The sequence below is a fragment of the Leptonychotes weddellii genome, chromosome 15, assembly GCF_054177405.1.
Source record: "Leptonychotes weddellii isolate Sample4059 chromosome 15, ASM5417740v2, whole genome shotgun sequence".
Taxonomy (NCBI): domain Eukaryota; kingdom Metazoa; phylum Chordata; class Mammalia; order Carnivora; family Phocidae; genus Leptonychotes; species Leptonychotes weddellii.
The window spans coordinates 3100154-3120524 of NC_138383.1; the positions used below are offsets into that span (position 1 = coordinate 3100154).

Here is a 20371-nt window from a genome sequence, read left to right on the forward strand (position 1 = left end):
GGAGAACAGAGGAGGCTATAAAGAGTCAACCTATAGAACCCAGATTATATTCTGGGATCATTTCCTGTAGAGGCACTCTGTCCTACATATATTTTTTTGGTCCTATGCATTTTAAAAGCCCTGAAGGGATTCCTTACGTTTTAGTCCAAAAGATTATCTGGAGTGTTCGAGAAAAGGTCAAACTTGATCTGTTCTGTGGACTCTCAGAAGACAGAAATGATTAACTTCACACATGAAAGAGTAAGCTTTAGCTATAGGGAAACGTTCTCCGGCCATGCCAGCTAATGGGAGCTTTTTTGTGTCTATTTTTATACGTTTCAAAGAAGAAGTGCTAAACCGTGTCACCCAGGTGCCCAGTCTGTAGGCCTTTAGAGAAAGGCAGGAGCATTTCTCTCGTCGCTACAGAGGTCGGGGGACGTCCTTGGAGGAAGGAGGGACCGGACCTGGCTTGGGGAAATGCGGGTAGGGTTGAGGAAGAAGAACCCACGTGAGCACAACTCTGGCCCCGGACCTGGGTGGGGCGGGGGTGGGGGGGGTCAAGGAGCCCAGCTGGGTAGGGGAGCTGGATCAGGAGCTGCCGGCATGTTCTCGGGCCCACAGGCCAGGGATTGTTGACCTTGTTGGGAATTCCCTAGGAGCTGGTGAACTGACCAGGGTCTGGGCCCCTCCCTGCAGACGCAGGGCCCAGGAATCTGCTTTTTTTTTTTTTTAAAGATTTTATTTATTTATTTGACAGAGAGACAGAGACAGCGAGAGAGGGAACACAGCAGGGGAGTGGGAGAGGGAGAAGCAGGCTTCCTGTGGAGCAAGGAGTCCCATGTGGAACTCTATCCCAGGACCCTGGGATCATGACCTGAGCTGAAGGCAGACACTTAATGACTGAGCCACCCAGACGTCCCAGGAATCTGCATTTTAACTGGCAGCTCAGCGGACCGTGCTGCAGGTGGCCTGTGGATGGTGCTGGGACACCTGCTGGCATGGACAGCAGGGTACCAGTGAAGAACCACTGGCTGAGTGAATGGTGGCTGTAGCCGGGTGTGGAGGTGTTGGGGTCAGGCTCAGGGCCGGGGGAGGCAGAGAGCCTGATTAGGAGTCTTGTAGGAGGGGCTCAGGTGGGGTAAGAGGCTGGGAGGAGGCAGATCTCGAGACATGGATACTGGGTAGAGCCGTTTGCTAGGACCGCCTTACTCAAAGTGTGGTCCCCGGACCCGAGTATCGCATCCCCTGGGAGCTCCTTACAAGTCAGAAGGTCGGCCTCACCCCAGACCTGCTGGATCAAAATACGACTCTTAACAAGATTCAGGAGGCACTATGCTGGCTCTTGCCTTTCAGTGTTTAAGGAAAATACTTGAGCGGGAAAGGGGAGGGTGGCTCATTTGATGAACTCCAGTAAAAACGCAAGGAAAACACTGAGGCCCATCCCGTCGCACAGAGGCTAAGCACCTCTCGCGATAGTGGGAGGTCAGGTGATAAGTTCACCCCAGGACAGAGTCCTAGCTCCCAGCTCTGACGTCCCTCAGCTGCAGGGTGGGTGACTCAGGTCAGGGGTCTGCCTGCTCGGATTTGAACCCTTCCTGTACTGCTTATGAGCCGTGTGGTCTTAGGCAAGTTACTTCACCTCTCTGAGTCTCCGTTTCCGCATCAGAATGTGGGGACAGGGCTAGAGCTCGCCTGCCGCGGTGAGACCAGGCGAGAGGGATGGCCTGCGCCACGCGGGTCTCCCGTCAGTGAGGTCTACGTGGTGATCAGTGTCCTGTCCACACGGCAAGCTCCGTTTTACCGTTTTCTTCATGCACGTTACCTCGTTTGGTTAAATGTCTGTGAAATCGCATGTAGTCCCATGGGCACAGATGAGCCCTCAGATCACGTGTGGGTTCCAGCCGAGAATAGGGTACGTGCAAGGTGGACGGACTCCCCAGGCTCCCTGGGGGTGTGTGATGTCCACCACATGTCATCCTGACTCCGCCACCACAGACATCGTTCTGGGGGATCTGGGGCCCCCCTAGCACCTGCAGCATCCTCACAAAACATGCCAACACTTGAAGGGCGGGGGGGGTCTGTCCCGACCAACCGCCACAGATCAGCCACGTGATCACCCACCGAGCGCGGGCCGGCCCACCCGCCGGCTCTGAGCCTGCCCGTGAGGATGGGCCACAGGCGGGTCCTCGGTGGCACGTGTGCGGCTTCCCGTGTCACCCCTCCGTGGCCCTGCACGGGCAGCCTCATGCCGCTTGTATGCGGGAGGGAGCCACGGGACTGCGACCCTATGGTGGAGCCATGGGACCTGCCTGACGTCAGAGCCTAGGTACCTCCCAGCCTCTGATCGTGGCACAGCTGCCGTTCTCCGTCACGGGTGTGAGGGGCCCTGCAGTCTGCTGTGGGCCTGGCGCCGGCTGGCGCCCACGAGCAGGTCTCCTCAGCGGCCTGGCAGGGGCCCATCTCTACTGGAAGGCGATCGGAGCGACTGCCTGGGGGTGGCCACTGCACCGGGGCCAGAGGGTGGGAGAGAATGGGCCCAGTGTCCGCCTGGCGCAGGAGGCCAGACGGCGTCCACCTCGCCTTCCGTCTACTGCTCTGAGTGGGGCTTGTGTCAGGACGGGGGCTGTGGTTTCCCTGAGGGGTTGAAGGCAGCCGGCGTGGTGCCCGCAGCCATCTAGCTCCGGGGGAGCAGGATTACAAGACCAGAGGGAGAACCCCAGGACGCTCAGAACACTCCGGACTCAAGTTAGCAAGTGGGGCCAGGCTTGGAGGTGGCAGCTTGGAGGAGCTGGGATGTGGGCGGAGGGCAAGGAGGCGTCTGCTGGGCGTCACGGGGTTTTCAGTTCCTGAACTGGGAGCTGACTCTGAGTTCTGCACTTTGTCCCCAAGAAGTCCGTCAGGAGGTTTTATGTTTTCATCCATTTGTGTGTCCCCTAGAAAAGCCAACTCGGTGGTATTGGGGTGCTGGCCTCCGTGGGCCTGGCTCAGGGTGACCGAGTGGGTTAGGGCGCTCGGGAGCAGGAGAGGCGCGTCCAGGTGTTACTAACCGTCACCAGTTAACAGAAGATGAGCCGGTGGACCGCTGCATCGAGGGGCGCAGTCTCCCTTCTTCTCTCCAGGTGTCTTCCAGAGCAGACGAGGGGACATTCACAGCTCTCCCCACCTGCTTGGACACGACCGTGGCCGTTCCCAAGGTGGAAAAAGCTCAATCGCTGGCATTTGAGACTCGGACCCAAACTCCCATCTGGCCCGTGAGCTGGGGAGGCCGTCCAGTCCTTCTGTGTTTCCACGGCTTTTGGTTTGGACATGCGCTCTTCCTTTCTCTTGGGCGTGCGCTGAGACATGCGGTTGCTGGGACATATGGTAAATCTGCGTCTACCTTTTCAGAATCAGCCAAACTGTTTTCCAAAACGGCTGCACCGTGTCGCATTCCGCCAGCAGCGTGGGAGGATTCTGGCTGCTCCGCGTGCTCACCAACACGTGTTACGGTCCTTCTGTTTCGTTACTGCCATCCCGGTGGGCGCGAACGGTCCCTCGTAGCTTCCACGTGCACCCCCCCCCCATGACGGCCGATGCTAAAATCTCACGCTTTATGAGCCACGTGCCTCCTCTTTAGTCAAGTGTCTTTTTTGCTTTTTTTTTTTTTCCCATTTAAAACTTGGATTATTTGTCTTATTACATCTTGAGTGGCTTATATAATCTGGATTCAAGCCTTCTGTTGCGTATGTGATTCGCAGGTACTTCCTGCCACTCTGTGCTTTTTGTTCTCACTTATGAATGAGGTCTCTTGGCATGTCAAGGTGTTTAGGATCGATAACACCTTCTTAACCAGTTTCTTTGGTTGATTGTGCTTTGGGGATCGTATCCAAGAAATCTTTGCCTAACTCAAGGTCACGAAGATACACTTATGTCTCCCGCTGAAGCTGTAGCTTTAGACCTAATGTTAAGGTCTGTGCTCCATTTTGAGTTCGTTTTTATGTGTGGTGTATGATTTTGCATGTGGCTATCCAACTGTCCCAGCACAATCTGTTGAGAAAACACCCAGACTGTTCCTTCCCCCGTCGAATTCCCGGGGCACCTCTGCGAATCCCCGCCACTCACGTTCAGCGCCCCAGCTCTCTCTCTCCCCGCCTCTTGCTCATCGTGGTGGTCGGCAGAGTGGCTGGATGGCACGCTAACCGCTATTCTAAGTGTCTCACTGGGTGATCACATTTACCAAAAGCCGGCGGCAGTGTGAGAAGCCTCGGCCGGTCGAATGTGGACCATATGCCAGCTGTGTGATCTCGGTTAAGTTTCTTCATCGGTCCCTGCCTCAGTTTCCCCAGCTGTGAACCAGGGGTGCTGGTAGCCCCTTACCTCACAGGGTTATTGTAAGAAAGATGGGCAGGTACACGTAACTGATGTTCCGTGGATGCGGTGTTGTTTTCCAACTCCCGCCGTGCCTCTGGGCTGGCCTTGCTCAGCCCGGCTGCGCACAGACTAAAACGAAAGCAGAGGGCGCCTGGGTGGCTCAGTTGGTTAAGCGACTGCCTTCGGCTCAGGTCATGATCCTGGAGTCCCTGGATCGAGTCCCGCATCGGGCTCCCTGCTCGGCGGGGAGTCTGCTTCTCCCTCTGATCCTCGCCCTCTCATGCTCTCTGTCTCCCATTCTCTCTCTCAGATAAATAAATAAAAAATCTTTTAAAAAAACAAACACGAAAGCAGGGAGGGGTGGCGGAGGGGCACTCGGCACAGCCTGCAGCTGTCTAGAAAGGGGCTCCTTTAGCCCACCGGTCTGGCTGGTTTTGACATCAGCTGCCGGTGGACGCAGTGTGAGTCCACACTTTTTTGGTGTAAATGCCCCTCCTTTTCTAGGAGGGCCTGCAGGGCACGGGTCCCTTCCAGATGCCAACGCGTCCCCCTCTGATAACCCCACGAGAGAACTGCGAATCCCGAAAGCAGAAGCTTAAGCCCCCTCTGATTGGTTTGCAGTGGATTCTAGTACCATGCATTCTCGCACACACACACACACACCTGCACACGTGCACACACACCCAGCCTCACAGGCTCCTTCGCCACCTTTTCTTCCTCCCATTTGTAAGCAGCTCCCCCTGCAGAGCCCAGACACTTGCACCCTTCCATCCCTGCCTAGGGTGGGGGTCTCAGCCTCGGCACCACTGTTGACATGGGGGGCTGAGCCCCTGTTCATTGTGGGGACCTCTTGGCCAACGCAGGATGTCGAGCAGTGTCCCTGGCCTGCGTGCACTAGATGCTCCCCCTCCCTGCAGTTATGACAACAAAAAATGTCCCCAGACATTGCCACATGTCCCCTGGAGAGCAAAAACCACACCCCGTGGAAAACAGCCGCCCCACAGGGTCTCGTTAAAGGTGTGCAAGACAAACTGGGAACCGAGCCTGGGCCCTCGCGGGTGGGTCTTGGCAAAAGTGACCCGGAGGGACGCGCTTTAGAGCTTGTCCTGCATTCAGAGCTGCGTGTGCCTTGTCTCCAGGGGCTCGCTCTTCTCGGAACACTCCGGGCAGCAGAGTGTGTCCTGGTCTTGTGGGCTCGGCACGGGACAGCTGTGGCAAGTGTGGCCCCTCCGCGCCCAGCGCCGTGACTCCCGCTCTTGGTTCCCACCACTTTTGCTCTGAAGCCTTGTCTGCCCAGGTCACCGACATGAAAAGAAACGCAGACCGAGCTGCTCGGCTGAGTCCCAGCCCCGACCACGAGGTCGCGCGCTTGAGGCAGACGCACAGGTTACTGCAAGTCCGCGAGAAAGGAGCCCTCGCCCTGCAGAGGCGACAAGACCCCCGCAACAGAAGAGCCCGCAGCGCCTAGCCGAGGAGCTGGAGGCTGGGTGGCAGGAGGCCCCCAGCCTGCAAGTCCGGGGCCTGGAGCGGCCATATTTACCACATCTGGTCAGGCACAGGGGGAGGACAGGCCAGGGAGCCCCTGCCTGACTCGCAGGGGCCGGCCCAGCGAGGAGCAGCCCGGCCGCAGAGGGCCACGGAGAAGCACAGAGCAGCCGTCAGGGAAGAGGAGAGACGCAGAGAAGAGCTAGTCGGACGGCAGCCTTGGCGCACCAAGTCCCAGAGGAAAGCGGTGGGCGCGGAGAAGCAGGGGCCTCCCAGAGCCGCGGGCCGGACCCGTCACCACCTCTGCCCCCCTGAGAAGAGTAAGGGCAAGCGAGCACCTTCGATGAAGACCCGTGGTGGCAGCCGTCCCGCTGAGCCCCGGGGGGGCAGAGGGGTGCACATAGAAGAGTTCTTGGCTGCTGCCGGGGAGCTCGAGCGTCGGGAGAAAGGGGAGAGAAGGAGCCCGGGACAGGCGGAGGCAGCCAGGAAAGGGGGCGGCTCCTCCTGGTCAAGGCCCGGACAACAACCGTCAGCATCAGAGTCCCGAGGGAAAAGCAGGAGACCTAGAAGAGCTGTGGCCTGTTGGCTGGACCCACAGAGGGGGGGCCGCACCCTAGGCGTCTCCGTGCCGGTGCGGGGACAAGAGCAGGTGGCAGAGGGAGCTTGAGTTTGCCTTCCAGGAGCTGTTTAACACAAACAGAGAGCTGAAGAAGCACCTGAACTTGCACCTTGCAGCGGGGCCCAGGGTGGATCAGAGCTCCAGGGAAGAGCTCGGCCTCTCCAAGGTGCAGGAGTGTAGAGGTGAGCCCCAGAGAGACAAGACAGCGGTGGGTGCAGAGGCGGACGTGCAGCCTGGCAGGGAGCCCACATGCCCAGTGCAGGCGGACGCCCACCAGACCGAGTCCCAAACCAGCTTGAAGGAGTTCCTGAACAAGCTCAAGAACCAGAAATATCTCCGGTTGGCCAAGTTCCCACGTAAGACTGAGAGTGAACCGTTGTCTCCCAAGGCAAGAGTATTTATTGGTGAAGAGAACCGGCTCCTTGGTGGCATGGGCTCTGGACAAGCAGTGGCCAGACCGGACCCGCTGGTGGAGGGCGCCCGGTGCCGGTCCCCGCGGGATCAGGCAGACGGAGCTGGGCCTGGCGGCGTTGTGGCAGGGACCGGGTGGGCAGTTGGAGCTGTGGCACCGCATGGGCCCCCCGGGGCTGAGCTGGGAAGCCCACTCCCAGGCCGGGCTGGAAGAGCAGAGAGAACAGAGAAGGGCGTGCCTGGCTCGCCTGAAGTCTTTCTCCTCCCTAGACCAGGGGAAGGAAGGGGCATGTGAGCACGACACTTCCCTCTGGGCCCCCAGCTTCATGGACGATGACAGGCACAGTCAGATGATCCATGACCTTCAGCAGCAAATTGAAGAGCAAAACAAGTTGCACAAGCAATTTCTTGAAGAAGCCAGGAAATGCTTGTAAGAGTTTCGGAGGATGGGATAAGAGCGAGCGTCCCACCCATGATAAATACATCACTGATAGCGAGCGTGATGCCGGAAATGGTACCCAAGCCTCTGAGAGTCTGTGTGCGCGTCCCCCGCTCAGACCCCGGCGGGCCACCTGTCCCCCCCGATGGCCTCCGGGGGCACGTCCTCCTTCCCTGGGCCTGCCTTCTGACGAAGTCCCGTCCGGGAAGGCTCCCTGGCACGACCACGGGAAGCTGGCCGGCAGGGCGCCCAGGTGGGTCCTGGGGCTGAGGCTGTGCCCGCATGGGCCGTGAGCACAGCCGGAGATTCAGGTGAAGGAGGGAGTTCGGATGTTTTGGCCACATAAACACTGGACTTTCAGGGGCGTCCAGGGTCAAGCCGGCACGGTTTCAAAAGATACATCATTTGTTGCTTAGCGATTGGCTGGGATATGAATGGGGACATTGCACTCAAACCTCTTTCGTCTTTCAAGCCAACAAAACCAACCTCATTTCATGGCACCTGGCTTAGGGTATTCTTGTCACTTTAACGTTGGGAAGTGAGACAGAGGGAGAGACAGGCAGAGGAGAAGCAGGGGGGAGAGGGGAAAGGGAAGACAGAGCCCCAGAGAAGAAAGGGGAGTGGTCCCCAGCAACACGGCCTGCCGGGTGCCTCCGCCTGGGGCTGGAGTGGCGGGGTGCCTGGCCGGCTGGTCAGTGTCCCACCCGCGGCTGGACCCCTGACCTGGCAGCTGGGCGGGAGGAGGTTCATCTGCCAGTTGCAGATACTTAGAGTCTGAACAGGGGTGGAAGGATGCACTTTTTCTGCAGAGGGCCAGATAGTGAACATTCTAGGCTTTGGCAGCCCACCAGTCCCTGCGGCCACGACCCGCCCCTGCCGCTGCACCTCGAACACAGCCATAGACAATAGGAGTGAATGGGCAGGGCCAGGTTCCGGTAAGACTTTATTTACAAAAATAGGGGGGTGTCTGCGTGCAGACCTCAAGCCACAGTTGGGCAACCTCTGGACTGGCGTGTGAAGGATGTGGCTGCCTCCCTCCCTCCCTCCCTCCCTCCCTCCCTCTCTCCCTCTCTCCCTCCCTCCCTCCCCAGGACCTCAGACGCACTCAGTTGGATCATCCGTCTTTGGTCATGATGCATTTGTATCATTGGTCCGTGAATGGCCTTCTGTTCCTTAGTGTCTATTTCCTGGATAACATAATGAACAATCGTGAGCCCACTATCCAAACCCAAGATCTAGAATATTTGCTCAAAACCAGCTTCTACCTGTGTGCTCCTTCCCTGTTCTGTTCCTCCTTAGCTACGTGCCTGCTGAACTTGGGGTTTGTCCCTCCATTTCTCCCTGCGGGGTGCACAGGGAGATGTGGGGTGACCCAGTCCTGTGAGAAACCTGAGCTGGGCTTCCCTGGGGCGCATCAGGCTCACGGAACCCCCACATGTGCCACTCAGACAGGGCAGTAACAGCACCCTCTAAGTTTTTTGGGTGCTTTTCCAATCCCCGGTAGCTGGGGTGAGGAAGCTTTTGCGGTCTCACGTAGTTATCTCATTGAAAGCATCTCCCTGAGCCCCGTTGTCTGTCTGGCTTTTCCACGTTAGGTAGAGAAAATGTTTGCTCCCAGCCCATTTCCATTCTGTCCTCTGCTGCTGGAATGTCACGGGACAGGGCTGCAAAGCCAGCTCGACAGTCTGATCTAAGCCCAGCGTGAGTGAGAATGAGGCCCTGGGGCCGGGAGGGCTCTGCGACTCCCAAACCGAATGAGGATTACCTGAGGGGAGGCTGGCCTGGGGTTGCTCAGCGTTGCAGGGTGCAGGATCACCTGGGGCTCCTGCATGCTGCTGAAGCGTCACCTTGGTCCCAGAAGGTGCCATGGGATTACCGGGTTAAAGCCGTGACCATGATGGGACCCGAACACTGACCGCCTGGAAGCCGCGGTCTGATGAATGGATGAGCCTGCCTTTGAGGGGGTTATTTTTGTTTCTCCTTTCCAAGGTAGTATTTGTGGCCTGAGTGTCCTAGGTGAGGAAGCGCCCCTTCTCGGCCACACTTGAGCTAAAAGGAGTTGTAGGGGATGGACAGCGAGATGAGGTGGAGGGTGAGTCATCGGTGCCTGACGGTCACACCTACACGGTCCCCCGGCAGCAGGATGAGACACCGCGCCCTTTCCCACCTGGGCTGCAGAAGGCTGGGGGCCGCGGTGCTGCAAATGAAACTGCCCTCCAGCCTGCTCCCCGTTCCCTCTGGAGAGGCCATGGGTATCTTCCATCTCCCTGGTACCCAGAGAGCAGGCTGGGGTCCTGGTGGACCCTGTCTTTGCTCCCTGCGGATCGCTCTGACATACCTGGACAGTGGTGCCAGGGGCCCTGGGACAGTGCCACCTGGAAGACTGGGGGGCTCCTGGCAGGTTCCCACGGAGCACGGCCAGGGGGCAATGAGGATTCCTGACATGATGGCTGTGTGCACCTTCGTCCTCCTGGAGCACTTCTCGGGTCCTCCCCTATGGGTCCTCCCTCTCCACTGTATCTTCTAGAACTTTCCATGGGTTTCATGCTTCTGCTCACACATTTGGGGACAGCTTCCCTGTTTCCGTCTCATTCTGAATTTACTAGAACCTTTACGGTCTGGTCCGAGGGTCCTCACACCTGTCCCCTCCGCCACCCAGCCAGGTGCGTGGTCATAGGGGGCGTGATAATATCCAGACCCTCAGAAATGTAAAATAACGGGAAAACGAAGATTTTTAAAATTGGGGCACAGGGCCCCTTCTCGGGCCTGCAGTGGTTCTTCCAGTCTCCTGCCCCCACCCCCTCCCCCTGTAACACGATGGAGGGTTGATGTGGACACGTGGGCTGCCCTTGACAGTTCCGGGAACAGTCCAGGCTGGGTCGCAGGCTGGAGAGGGGTGCTAGGTTGACAGCACATCTCTCTACACCTCTGACTCCAGGAGGCAGCCTTGTTTGCTCGGCTGAGCTCCAGGGCGTAGGAGGAGAGGGCACACGTGCCTCCTGGGTTCTCCCCGTGTCAGAAGCTGGAGTCTAGGCCCTGGGATCCCAGCCTTTACATCCCTGGGTCTGCCTGAGAGAGCTCAGCCCACAGGCTGCATGCCTCAGTCCTACACGAGGGCCAGGGCTGCTGCCCTGTCCGTGCTCACGGGCCCGAGCCATGGGCCCGGCCCTCCTGCTTTCACCCCTGCAAGTGGGGCAGCCCAGAGAGGACGGGGCCACCCGGCCCCTCCGTGCCCCTGCCCCAGCCAGTGGATGGGCAGGGATTGCAGGGGGGCAGGGGCGGGGTGGCTGACGTTCCCTCCGCGCCTCTCCGGGCTCCCTCTGCCTCCTGCCCTGCCCCATCCAGCTGCTGCCCCCGCTGTGGGCTCCAGGCTTGGGGTTTGCAGGGCCGAGCTTGGCTGCTCCTCGGGGTCTTGGCGGAGAAAGTGCAGAGCAGCAGTTCCTTCCACAAAGCCGCACTGTTCTCAGCAAATCCTCCCAGGATCGGGATGCATTTTTTTCAAGTGATTCAGCAGCACGTGAATGGGAAGGGCCTGAGCCCAAGGCTTCGGGAACCGTGACCAAGGCCTCTGGCATGAGCTCCCGCTGGGCTCACAGTGGGAAGGAGGGGTGGTGGGGCGTGAGTCGGGGGCCTGCCAGGGTCCTGGGGGGCTGGGGCAGGCGGCCGAGCAGCGAGTGCCCCAGCTTTTCTCTGCACAGCTGATGAGCTCTTAGAGATGTTTCCCTCGTGCTCCCAAGGGGGCCTGAGCCAAAGGACAGGAAGTGGAGGTGGGAACGCTGGTCTCCATGGAGACCGGGCATCCAGTGGACAGCAGCTCATGGGAAGGTGCTAGAATCTCCAAAGGCCCAGGGCTGGGGCCACACTGCTGTGTGTTGTCCTCTCTCGTGCACCCGGTCACCCTCCCTGCCCCACCCTCGGCCCCCACAGACACATCTGCTCCGAGTGGTGGTGAGTGCAGGCCTTTCCAGCCCTGGCCTGAGTCACGCCGGCCAACCTCGCCCTCACCCTGGACAGGCGCAGCCCTGCCCCAGAGCTGGCGACGTCGGTCGGCTCCCCAGGATGAGGAGGCTTGCAGGGACCCGAAAGTGGCTTCTGGTCTGTCGGGGCAGCTGCTCAGACTGAGGGAGCCCCTGGTTGCCTTCTACCACCACAGAAAAGTTTTAATTATAAAATGAGCCCCCCCACCCACCCTTTTTCTCAGTTCCCTAAAAGAAGTGAATTGGAAGACGTCGGCTCCCCTGCTGACTGAAAGCGGCCAGGCCCTGACACCAGGGAAGGTTGGCGGGGCCAGGTGTCCGGGGAAAGCCCCCCCCCCACCCCCGGTGTCCACCGTGGGGCACCTGCAAATGCGCAGCGTGGCCAGACAGTGAGGCCGGAGGGGCAGGTGGGGCTGGATGCTCCCAGGGACGTCTGGGCGCTGAGCCAGCGCTGACGCCACCCATTCCTTGTGACCTCTCCCAGGCTGTTGGACCGCACCCCGTTTCTACGTGCGGTTCTGTGGGGGGGGGGGCGGCCTGGAGACCCAGGGGGTCCGAGCGGGCTTGCAGTCCATGTGAGGCTGCTTCTCTTTCTCAATCCCTGTCTGCCCCGTTCCCTGCCCTCCAGCTGGGGGGGTCGCCTACCCTGCTCGTGGAGCAAATGCAGGCCCATTGGAGAGGTTCAAAACCATCCTTACTATGCCCCCCAAAGCCCACTGAGGTGCCGTTAGGGATCCCACGGTAATGGGGGGCAGGGCTCTGAAAACGTGCTCCTTTGGTTACAGCTTTTATAGGCCAAAGCTGCAGCTGTTACTGCGGGGTGTGTCTGGGTGTAGATGGGGTCTGTGGGGCACCCCCTGGCTTTCCCAAGTCTGGCCCCGAGGGCTAGTGTGTGGGTGGGATGGGGGCGCCACCGGGCTGCCCTCAGCCAGACTTTGGACCAGCTCATCAAAACTCAGAGGGGCCTCAGCCAGGTCGACCAGCCATACAGTGTCACCTGTCCACCCAAAAGGGATAAGAAACTGCAGACGGCAGCTGCAGGATGTTGTTACAGGTATTAGGGGGGACGTTGGTCGCTCTGTGATCGGAGGGTGTAAATGTCCAGACTCAGGGTGCCCCCTTCTCTGGAGAGCGTAGACGAAAGCGGGGAACCCTGCAGCTGTCCCCAAGCCCCCCAGCGGAGTGGAGCCCATCTGGAGTAAGGGGCAGCTGGGTTTCCTCTGAAGACGTTGGCATGTAATTCTGCGTGGAGATGAGGAAGTGGACCGAGTGACCCACGGAGGGCGTTTGCAGCCCGGGCAATGCAGTGGCCCCGTTTCCACCTAAGAAATGCCCTTCCCCACGCTCACCCCCATGATGGCACACTGCTGTGCGCGGTGGCCTTGGCTCAGCTGCATTCCGGTTACCGTGCAGGGTGACCCCCTCTCGACTGGGGACAGGACAGGAGGGTCTTTGGCACATGTACTGGCAAAAGCTGAGGGCCCCATCTCTCCATCCTCCTACCTGAGTGGCACTGGGAACATGCCCCTAGCGGAGGGACCCCAGGGCTGAGAGCAGGACGGACGAGCAGAGCAGTGCCATCCCTGTGGGCAGCAGTCTCCCTGGGCGACCCTCCCAGGTTCTCGCTGGCGGCTGCAGCCCGTGGGCTGGGCTGAGACGGGACGTGGCCTCTGCTGACATTGAGCCAGCCCTGCCGCTCTGAGTCCGTGCACTGGTAAGGCTCAGATGATCCAGGGCTGGATTTTGACCTTGTACTTAGACGAGTGTTTTTTCCGAACCCCAGAGATTCCCACGACTCTTCTGGGCAAATGCGTGATTTTTCCCTAAGCCAGAAGCTCAGCCTCTGGGGACTGACCACAAAGCTGGTACGGGGGCCTAGGGACTTAGCATGAGTTGAGCGCATTGAAACAAGGGTCTCAAAGTCATGTTTTAATATCCACAGCTTTACCTGGCTCTGGAATTGGGAGCCGGTGCCCAATTGGGAAGCGGTGCCCCATTGGGAAGTGTCCTATTAAGATATATTCGTATATGTAGCAGATGGGATTCCTCCGGAGAGCGGCCAGGCTCGCGGCAAGATAGTAAAGACAACTCAGTGGGTGTGAAATAAATGAACTCCTTAGAGGCCGTTCTCTTTCTGGGTCTGGCTCCCCACAGATTGTGGGGATGGCTTGCTATTCTCCGTTGCTTCCCCAGGAATGTCCATGGACGCAGGAGGACTCACAAGATGTCAGTGGGGTGCAGGCGGGATGATCTGAATCTCTGCCTGGGCTGGTCAAGCGTGCCCCCCCCACCCCGGTCCCAGGCCAGCCCAGGCCATGTTGCGTGCTGAAGACACCCTAGGTTTCCTGAAAGCCCCCTGCTCTTCTCACCCCACCCCACCCCCGCCGCCCGCCCCGGGCAGCAGTGGGACAGTCTGGCCTCCCTGGGTCTTCCCTGGGCGGGCGTCCTCTCTCATAGTCTGAACAAAGCTTGTGTTCCTTGGATCATCGTCCCCGACCTTGACTCTCCACCCACCCAGCTCTTTTCCATCCCAAATCTGGCTGGGTGTACCGGGGATTGTTTTTGCAGGCTGCTAGCAGGGGGAAGTGACATCATGTGGTGTCCGCGGCCCAAGGGGTGGGGGCAGGGGCTCTGCGGTTGCGTGTGCTTTGAATTAAGTTGACGGTTGTGCGTCCCAGTAGCCAACATCTGGCGGCGAATCCATCAGCCAGTGTATCAGCCTTGATCTCAAACCCAGATGTTGTGTTAACGGCAGAAGGGAAAGAAGAAAAAACAAAATCTGCGCAGCTCAGGGAGAGGCCATCATTTTTGAGCACAAAGCAGTTAAAACAAGGATCTTTATAAAGCCTCTTGCTCCCGCCGCTGCCTCTGGTTCCTATAGCCAAGGGTGGGCCTGTGGAGCAGAGCCGCTCACTGCTGGGGGATGGACAGGATGTGGGCTGGTCGCCCACCCCAGGGCCAGACAGCTGGCCCAGCACATAGTAGGTGTTCAGCAAACCTATGTCCATGCCTGGATTTTAATTTCTTCTCAGACTCTTTGGGTCTCTTTGCTTTTCCCCAGTCCTGGCCTTTAAAAAGGCCTGGAATTGAGCAGGGCCCATCCTTTACTTAGAGTGGCCTCCATCCCAGAGCTTTGGTGATGCCTGTCTCCTGGGGTGTTGGAAATGCCTTTCTGGAGAGCTCTCGCCCTCCTCCCTGTCCGCCGCTTGGGTTGGAAACGGTGTTGCTTCTCTGTTCCCCTGTCCATTATCTGACTTCTTGCCTGGGTTGGATGCTCCTTAGAGGCCATCTCTGTTTTTTGAAGACCCTCCCTCTCCTTACCCCTTTCTCCCGTGGGCAGCAGAAGGAGGCCCACGCTTTTAGGATCACTTGAAAGGCTCCGAGCCTCAACCCCTAGCTCCGAGTCTGGCTGCTAAGAGATCCCCACCCCGGCCTCATGCTGGGGGCAGAAGGCTGAGGGTCAGAATGTCTGCAGCCAGAGCTGGCTGGGGTCCACCGTGAGGCCGCCCCAGCCCTCCTCCCTGTGGGGCCCCTCCGCCTGTGTCCCCCAGGTCTCCTGCCCTCAGCTTGCCTATGGGATCCTCCGGCTTTGATGAATTTATTTGCTAAAGCTTTGCTTGTGCCCTTCCCCGCCTAGAGTGCTGAGCCCACACGGCCCCTGCTGCCCTGAGCGGGTCCACAGCATCTCCGTGGACGGATGAATGCCCAGCATCTCTCCTTCGTGTCCGGACGGTGTTGATGCTTTCGGAAGATTTCCATAAAGCTGCTCTTTCTTTGCTTCTCTTGATTCTCTTTCTTTCCTTCACATTATCTCTCATTTTTCAAAGTGGGGAGGAGGTTCCCACCCCAAATTCAGAGACCCCGGAGAATCATGAGTTCTTGTTTTGCATGGACAAGCCCAGCTGGGGTTCCTCCTGGCCCCTGCCCCCCACTTCCCTGCAAGCCGCGGGCAGCCTAGGAGCCAGTTCACATTCTAGTCTCAACCCGCAAGTCTGCCCTGGACCCTGGATGCAACCAGTCCCTTTCCGATAATTTAAAAAAGGAAAGTATGCCGTTCTGTCGTCTTGAGCTAGACGTGCATTGTGTGCCAGGCCCCGTGTCCCCTACTCCTCACGGCAGCCCAGAGGAGTGCAGGGGCTGGGGGGGGTAGCTCAGCAAGGTCAGGGAATGTCCTTGGCACTGCACGGCGGGAGGGGGCTAGGGCAGGGGCTAGCCCGGCGCTGCCCCTCCTGAATACAGATTCGGACTGCCTAGGAGGCTTGGGGGCTTTTCTAGGACAAAAATGCATGGATCTGAATGCATGGAACAGAATGGAACCTGTTCACTGAGAGGAGCGTTGACTGGTTTTCTCCTTGCTACTGGTGGTTTATTGAGGACCTGTTTTGGCTTAAGCATTGTGTGAGGTAGTGGACCTCTGAAAAGCAGTTCGGAAAAGCATGCAGGAGTGGGTGTATCCTAGGGAAATCCAGCAGCAGCGCTCCTCCCACAACTGTTGTCTCCCTTGGGCGTTCCTGGTTCCTTTGATACCACCAGCCAGCGACCGTGCTGATGCCCAGTGACGCCTGGGGTGTTAATCTGGGACGTTCCGGGATTTGCATCAACACTTCCCCGTGTGGGGGCGCAATAGGGTATAGATGTGGCAGGTAGTGAGAGAGACCACAGACGGACTCAGCTGGGCTGCCCGGATGTCTCAAGGACAGCCCAGTTCCATCCGGCAAGGACCTAGCGGGCACTGACTGTGGTCAGAACGTAGCCTCTGCCGGGTAGAAGCCCCCCGAGCACACAGGCATACAGGTGTTTACAACGGGATGGACGACAGATGTGGAATGTGCCAAGTGCCACAGGAAGACAGGATCTCCCAGAGCAAGGAAAGGGCGATTTTCCCTGGGTCTTGAAGGATGCGTAGAGGTTTTCCTGGCAGGGAGGGGTAGATGGCATTCGGGGCAGAAGAGACTTGTCTGTCCAGAGGTGGGGACACCCCTGGGCAGGTTTGGGTTCAAGGGACTATTGTGGACTGGCGGAACAGCAGGACGGGAGCAGCTGGGGTAACGAGACAGCCGCTGGCTGGCACCAGGTCGCAGAGGGGTGTCCTATTATAGACGAGGGCAGTGGGCGGCTGAGGAAGACTTTTGAGCCCGGAGGGATGCGGCTATAAAAAGTCTGCTGGTGCTGGGGGTGGAGAAGGGTGGGATCAGGAGGAGCCACTGGAAACAGACCCGCTCCCAAGGGCAGAGCCCTCTGTTGTACGTGGCCCACTGGGTGGCATTTCCTAGATGTGGCTTTGCAGGTTGGGGCCTGGCTTAGCCTGGGAGATAGGAACCTGCGGCCTCTGCCCATCGTGACTCAGCTCCAACAGAAGAAGGCATAAGAATGGGGTTTGGGCCTGGGCAGGGCAGGGCAGGGGGTGGGGGTAGGGGCCAGGGGGTGGGCAGGTTGCCTCTGGTGCCGCCTGGGGTCCGGGGGATGGGCACAGATGGGGTGCACGTGCCCAGGCCTCCCTGATCTGTTGGGAAGACAGCCCCGGCCAGGGGCTTCCAAGATGTGAGTCGCCCGCCTGGGGGTGGAGGACAGAGGCGCCTCTGTGCCTGGCTCCGTCTGTTCCCTATTGCCCTGTTTTGCTCACATCCACATTAGCATAATACTCGCCCGAGTGACCCTGCGCAGCTGGGCCGTGGAGGGCAAAGCTTTTAAAGCCATTAAAACAGGTCGTGCCACCAGCTGATAAGCCTCCGAATGAAACAAGGGAGGGCTCTGCCCCAGTGACCTGTGAACGGCTGACCCTCACCGCGTCAGGGTGCGGGCCGAGGCTGGGTCCTGGCTTAATTGCTGGTAGGACGCCCTGTGGTGCATGGCCCACGAGCAGCCTCAGGCTCTGGCAAACATTCCAGAACCTTCCCAGCCCACCCTCTTCTCCTCTCCTTCATCTTGTGTCATGGTCTGGGATCATTTTCTTTCCATTTGGCCTCCTTCCTAGGCACCTGTCCCGTGGGTCTGCCGGTGAGGCCCTTGAATGTTTCCTTTGGGGGGCAAAGCACTCTGACCCTTCCCCTGTCGTGCTCTTGATAGAATATGTATTGTTATTATAAAGAATCACCCACAGGACATTTTTCAGGGTCACTTTTAGGACAGATTAGGCGTAGCAGGATAGACCCTTCAGTTGTAAGACCCCCTAAACCTAAATATGATGGGACCTCTTGGGCAGGCAGGTACCCCTCAGCCTGAAAAAACCTGTTTGCCAATCGGCCATGGATGGAGGCTGGGTGGTAGGAATCTCACTATCCTTCATTATATGATGATGACCACGGCCCAGTTAATTTGCTTATCTGCTTCCCCAGCCACCAACGAATACACACTGGAGAGAATTTTCAAAAGCCCCCAAGCACTTAAGCATGGCATCAACAAAGAGCTTTCTCGGTGACTACCTCAGGAACCCCGCTGGTCCTGAGAGACCAGGCTTCTGCTTTTGGCCCCCGTCAGCATCCGTGAAAAATCCTGGGACGAGAAGGGGTCTCCGAGCTTCACCTCTTGCCCCTCCTGCTCGGCGTGTGTGGGGTGTGACTTGCTGGCTCATCTTGTCCCTCCTCGGAGCCAGGACGGCACTGTGGGGGCTCTGCTCACCTCTGTCTTTGTTTCGCAGTGATAAGGGCGAAAGCCGTCAGTGTGAAGGAGGTGGACTCCGGAAATGACATCTACGGCAACCCCATCAAGCGGATTCAGTATGAGATCAAGCAGATAAAGGTAATGGGGACCACCGCCAGGTTGCTCCACCGGGCAGAGCCGTGGGAGGGTCAGGAGCAAGGTTGGGTCCTCCAGAGGCTGGAGACCCTGGGGAGGTGTCCTGCCTTCTCGAGGAACGCCGTGCCCCATCCCCGGAGCAGACACGAGTCGATCCCGTTTTCTTTAATCTGTAAATGCCTGGAAGGTTGTTCCCATTGACTAGGTTATTTCAGAAATGCGTTCTCCTCATTCTGGTGGATAGTAAATGTGTGGCAGACCCTCAGCATTGTTACGAAGCTGGCCAGAGCTTCTGTGGAACGTTCGTGGGTGCCCGTCCTTAGCTGAGCTAGTGTGAGGCTCGAAGGCAAGAGAGCTCGGTCGTTGCGTCTGGGAGCCCTCGCTCCCCCAGACTGTGCTGTGGGCTCTAGTCTTGCCTGGTCAGCTTTAAATTCTACAAGGAAGGAGGCCTGTGGGCAGGTGTGGTGGGGGCCAGCTTCCCAAGAGAGGACATGGGGGAAGACGTGGAGACCACGGCCTGTGGGAGAGGGACAGGCAGGCATGGAGGCTGTGGACCGAGGGGCAGGTGGTGGGGTCAGTTTTCTCAGAACGTTGCTCTTGTTCAAGGGCGCATGGCGAGGAGCCCTTGTTTGAGAGCAGACGGCGCGGGGGAGGTAGGAAGAACACAGGACCAGCCCTGGAGGAAAGTGATCATTGTCAGTAGTCACTACCTTGGTGTTCAGGAGAGAGTCGAGTCTTAGTCTCCAGCTGGAGAGACAGCTTTGTAAAGGCAGGAGCTGTCGCTGGCCGTGTTTAATTTTGTTACAAATATAAGAAGAAGCAGGAAATAAAGGTTCTCAGAAGGTCAATGAAATGCTTGTTCATTGCATCCGTGTCATTTGAGGGGGTGACCTGCTCTCTCAGGACCTAGGTCTCTGTGGGAGAGAGAGCATCTCTGTTCTTGCAGCCTCACTGTGGCGGCGTGGAAAGGCAGGACTTAACACCAAAGCAGCATTTTTGCCCTCAGCGGGAGAAGTCATTTAGGAGAGCACGTTGTCATCATCGGCCTCACCTTTCCCGGGGCGGGTTGGACCGAGCTCTTGCAAAGCTGCTTTATCATGACATTGAGATGACCCTGTTGCGTTGGGGTTTGCTTGTTGAAACAAGCCCCCCCCCCCCCCCGCAAACCGCCCACTAGCAACCCTGGTTTAGGCATGGCAAAAATCCTCACGAGGTTCCAGCGGACTCGCAAGCCCTAGGGCACCTGCGCTCTGCAGCCTCTGTTGTGTGGTCCCAGAGCATGTGTGTGCTTTCCCCTCTCCACCGCCTCCCTCCCCCTGCGCCCCCAGCCTCCGCTGGGCTGCACCCCCTGGCCGGGGTGGAGGGCCATCCTCCACGCACACTCACGTCCCCGCCTGTCACTGTCCCCACCCAGTGAGGCAGCAGGAACCCTTGGCTGTGGCGGTCTCACTTCCTGCCAAGGTGTTGGAATGATGGGCAGCAGGTGTGTAGATCAGTTGAGACGTCAAACCCCACTGGCCCGTGGAGTCCTATCCATGGCCACGGAGTTAAGGGTGCCTCTCCCATCAAGGAGCCAATGCTTGACCAAAGTTCCTGGCAATCCTCAAAGGCGGTGGTCCTCCACGATGGGTCAGAGTCACCTGGAGATACACAGGCCTCTCCCTGGAGATTCTGATACGACCTTGTCAGTGGTAGGGAGAGCCCACATGTTATGGGAAATGGGTGCCGGGGACCCCGTTGTGCCCAACCTGCTGACAGCTGATCGGATGTGTCCAGAGAATCTCTCTGCAGGTGACCTTCTAATCTAGCTCCTCCGCTTTTCCATGCTGGGGGTCCCACAGGAGCAGGTTGGGCTGCCCCCCCCAGGATGTTTTCGGGCGGGGGGGTCCCAGACTTCCTTAGCTGTGCAGGCCAGCTCTGCTCACATCTCACCTTCATCTTTCCAGATGTTCAAAGGCCCTGACAAGGATATAGAGTTTATCTACACGGCTCCTTCCTCCGCCGTATGTGGGGTCTCACTGGACGTCGGAGGAAAGAAGGAATATCTCATTGCAGGTGCGTATGTGGAGAGGCATGGGCATGCTCTTAGGGACTGTCCGGGGCGGAGTCTCCTGGCCTCCAGGGCTACGGCTCACGTGGAGCCTGAGACACTGCGAGGCCAAGCAGAGCCCTGACCCCGTGAGGCTGTCGGAAGTCTCCAGGCTTCCCTGCCTCTTCCCGTCCAAGAATTCCTGGTGTGTTCTCGCCTGCCCCGCACAACAGTGGAACTGGTGTGACTTGATGGGGAAACACAGTAAGCCAGTATTCACGGGAGACATGAGATCGGATGGACGCCAAGAGGTGAGAATTTTTGCCTTTTGTTCCTGAAAGGGAGGC

At 58.5% G+C, this 20371-nt stretch overlaps 2 protein-coding genes across 2 annotated transcripts in view; both read left to right on the forward strand.

Moving 5' to 3' along the window:
• Positions 1 to 20371, forward strand: part of TIMP2 (TIMP metallopeptidase inhibitor 2) — a 45855-nt gene that overhangs the window by 14816 nt on the left and 10668 nt on the right. Inside the window, exons 2-3 of the mRNA XM_006734277.3 lie at positions 17898 to 17998; positions 19942 to 20050. Coding sequence (XP_006734340.3) covers positions 17898 to 17998; positions 19942 to 20050 — 210 coding nt within the window. The remainder of the gene's footprint in view (positions 1 to 17897; positions 17999 to 19941; positions 20051 to 20371) is intronic.
• Positions 4664 to 7457, forward strand: CEP295NL (CEP295 N-terminal like). Its single transcript, XM_081804365.1, is given in 5 exon segments — positions 4664 to 5771; positions 5774 to 5880; positions 5882 to 6457; positions 6459 to 7023; positions 7025 to 7457. Coding segments are annotated over 5 exon segments (1659 nt in total). The 5' UTR covers positions 4664 to 5635; the 3' UTR covers positions 7300 to 7457.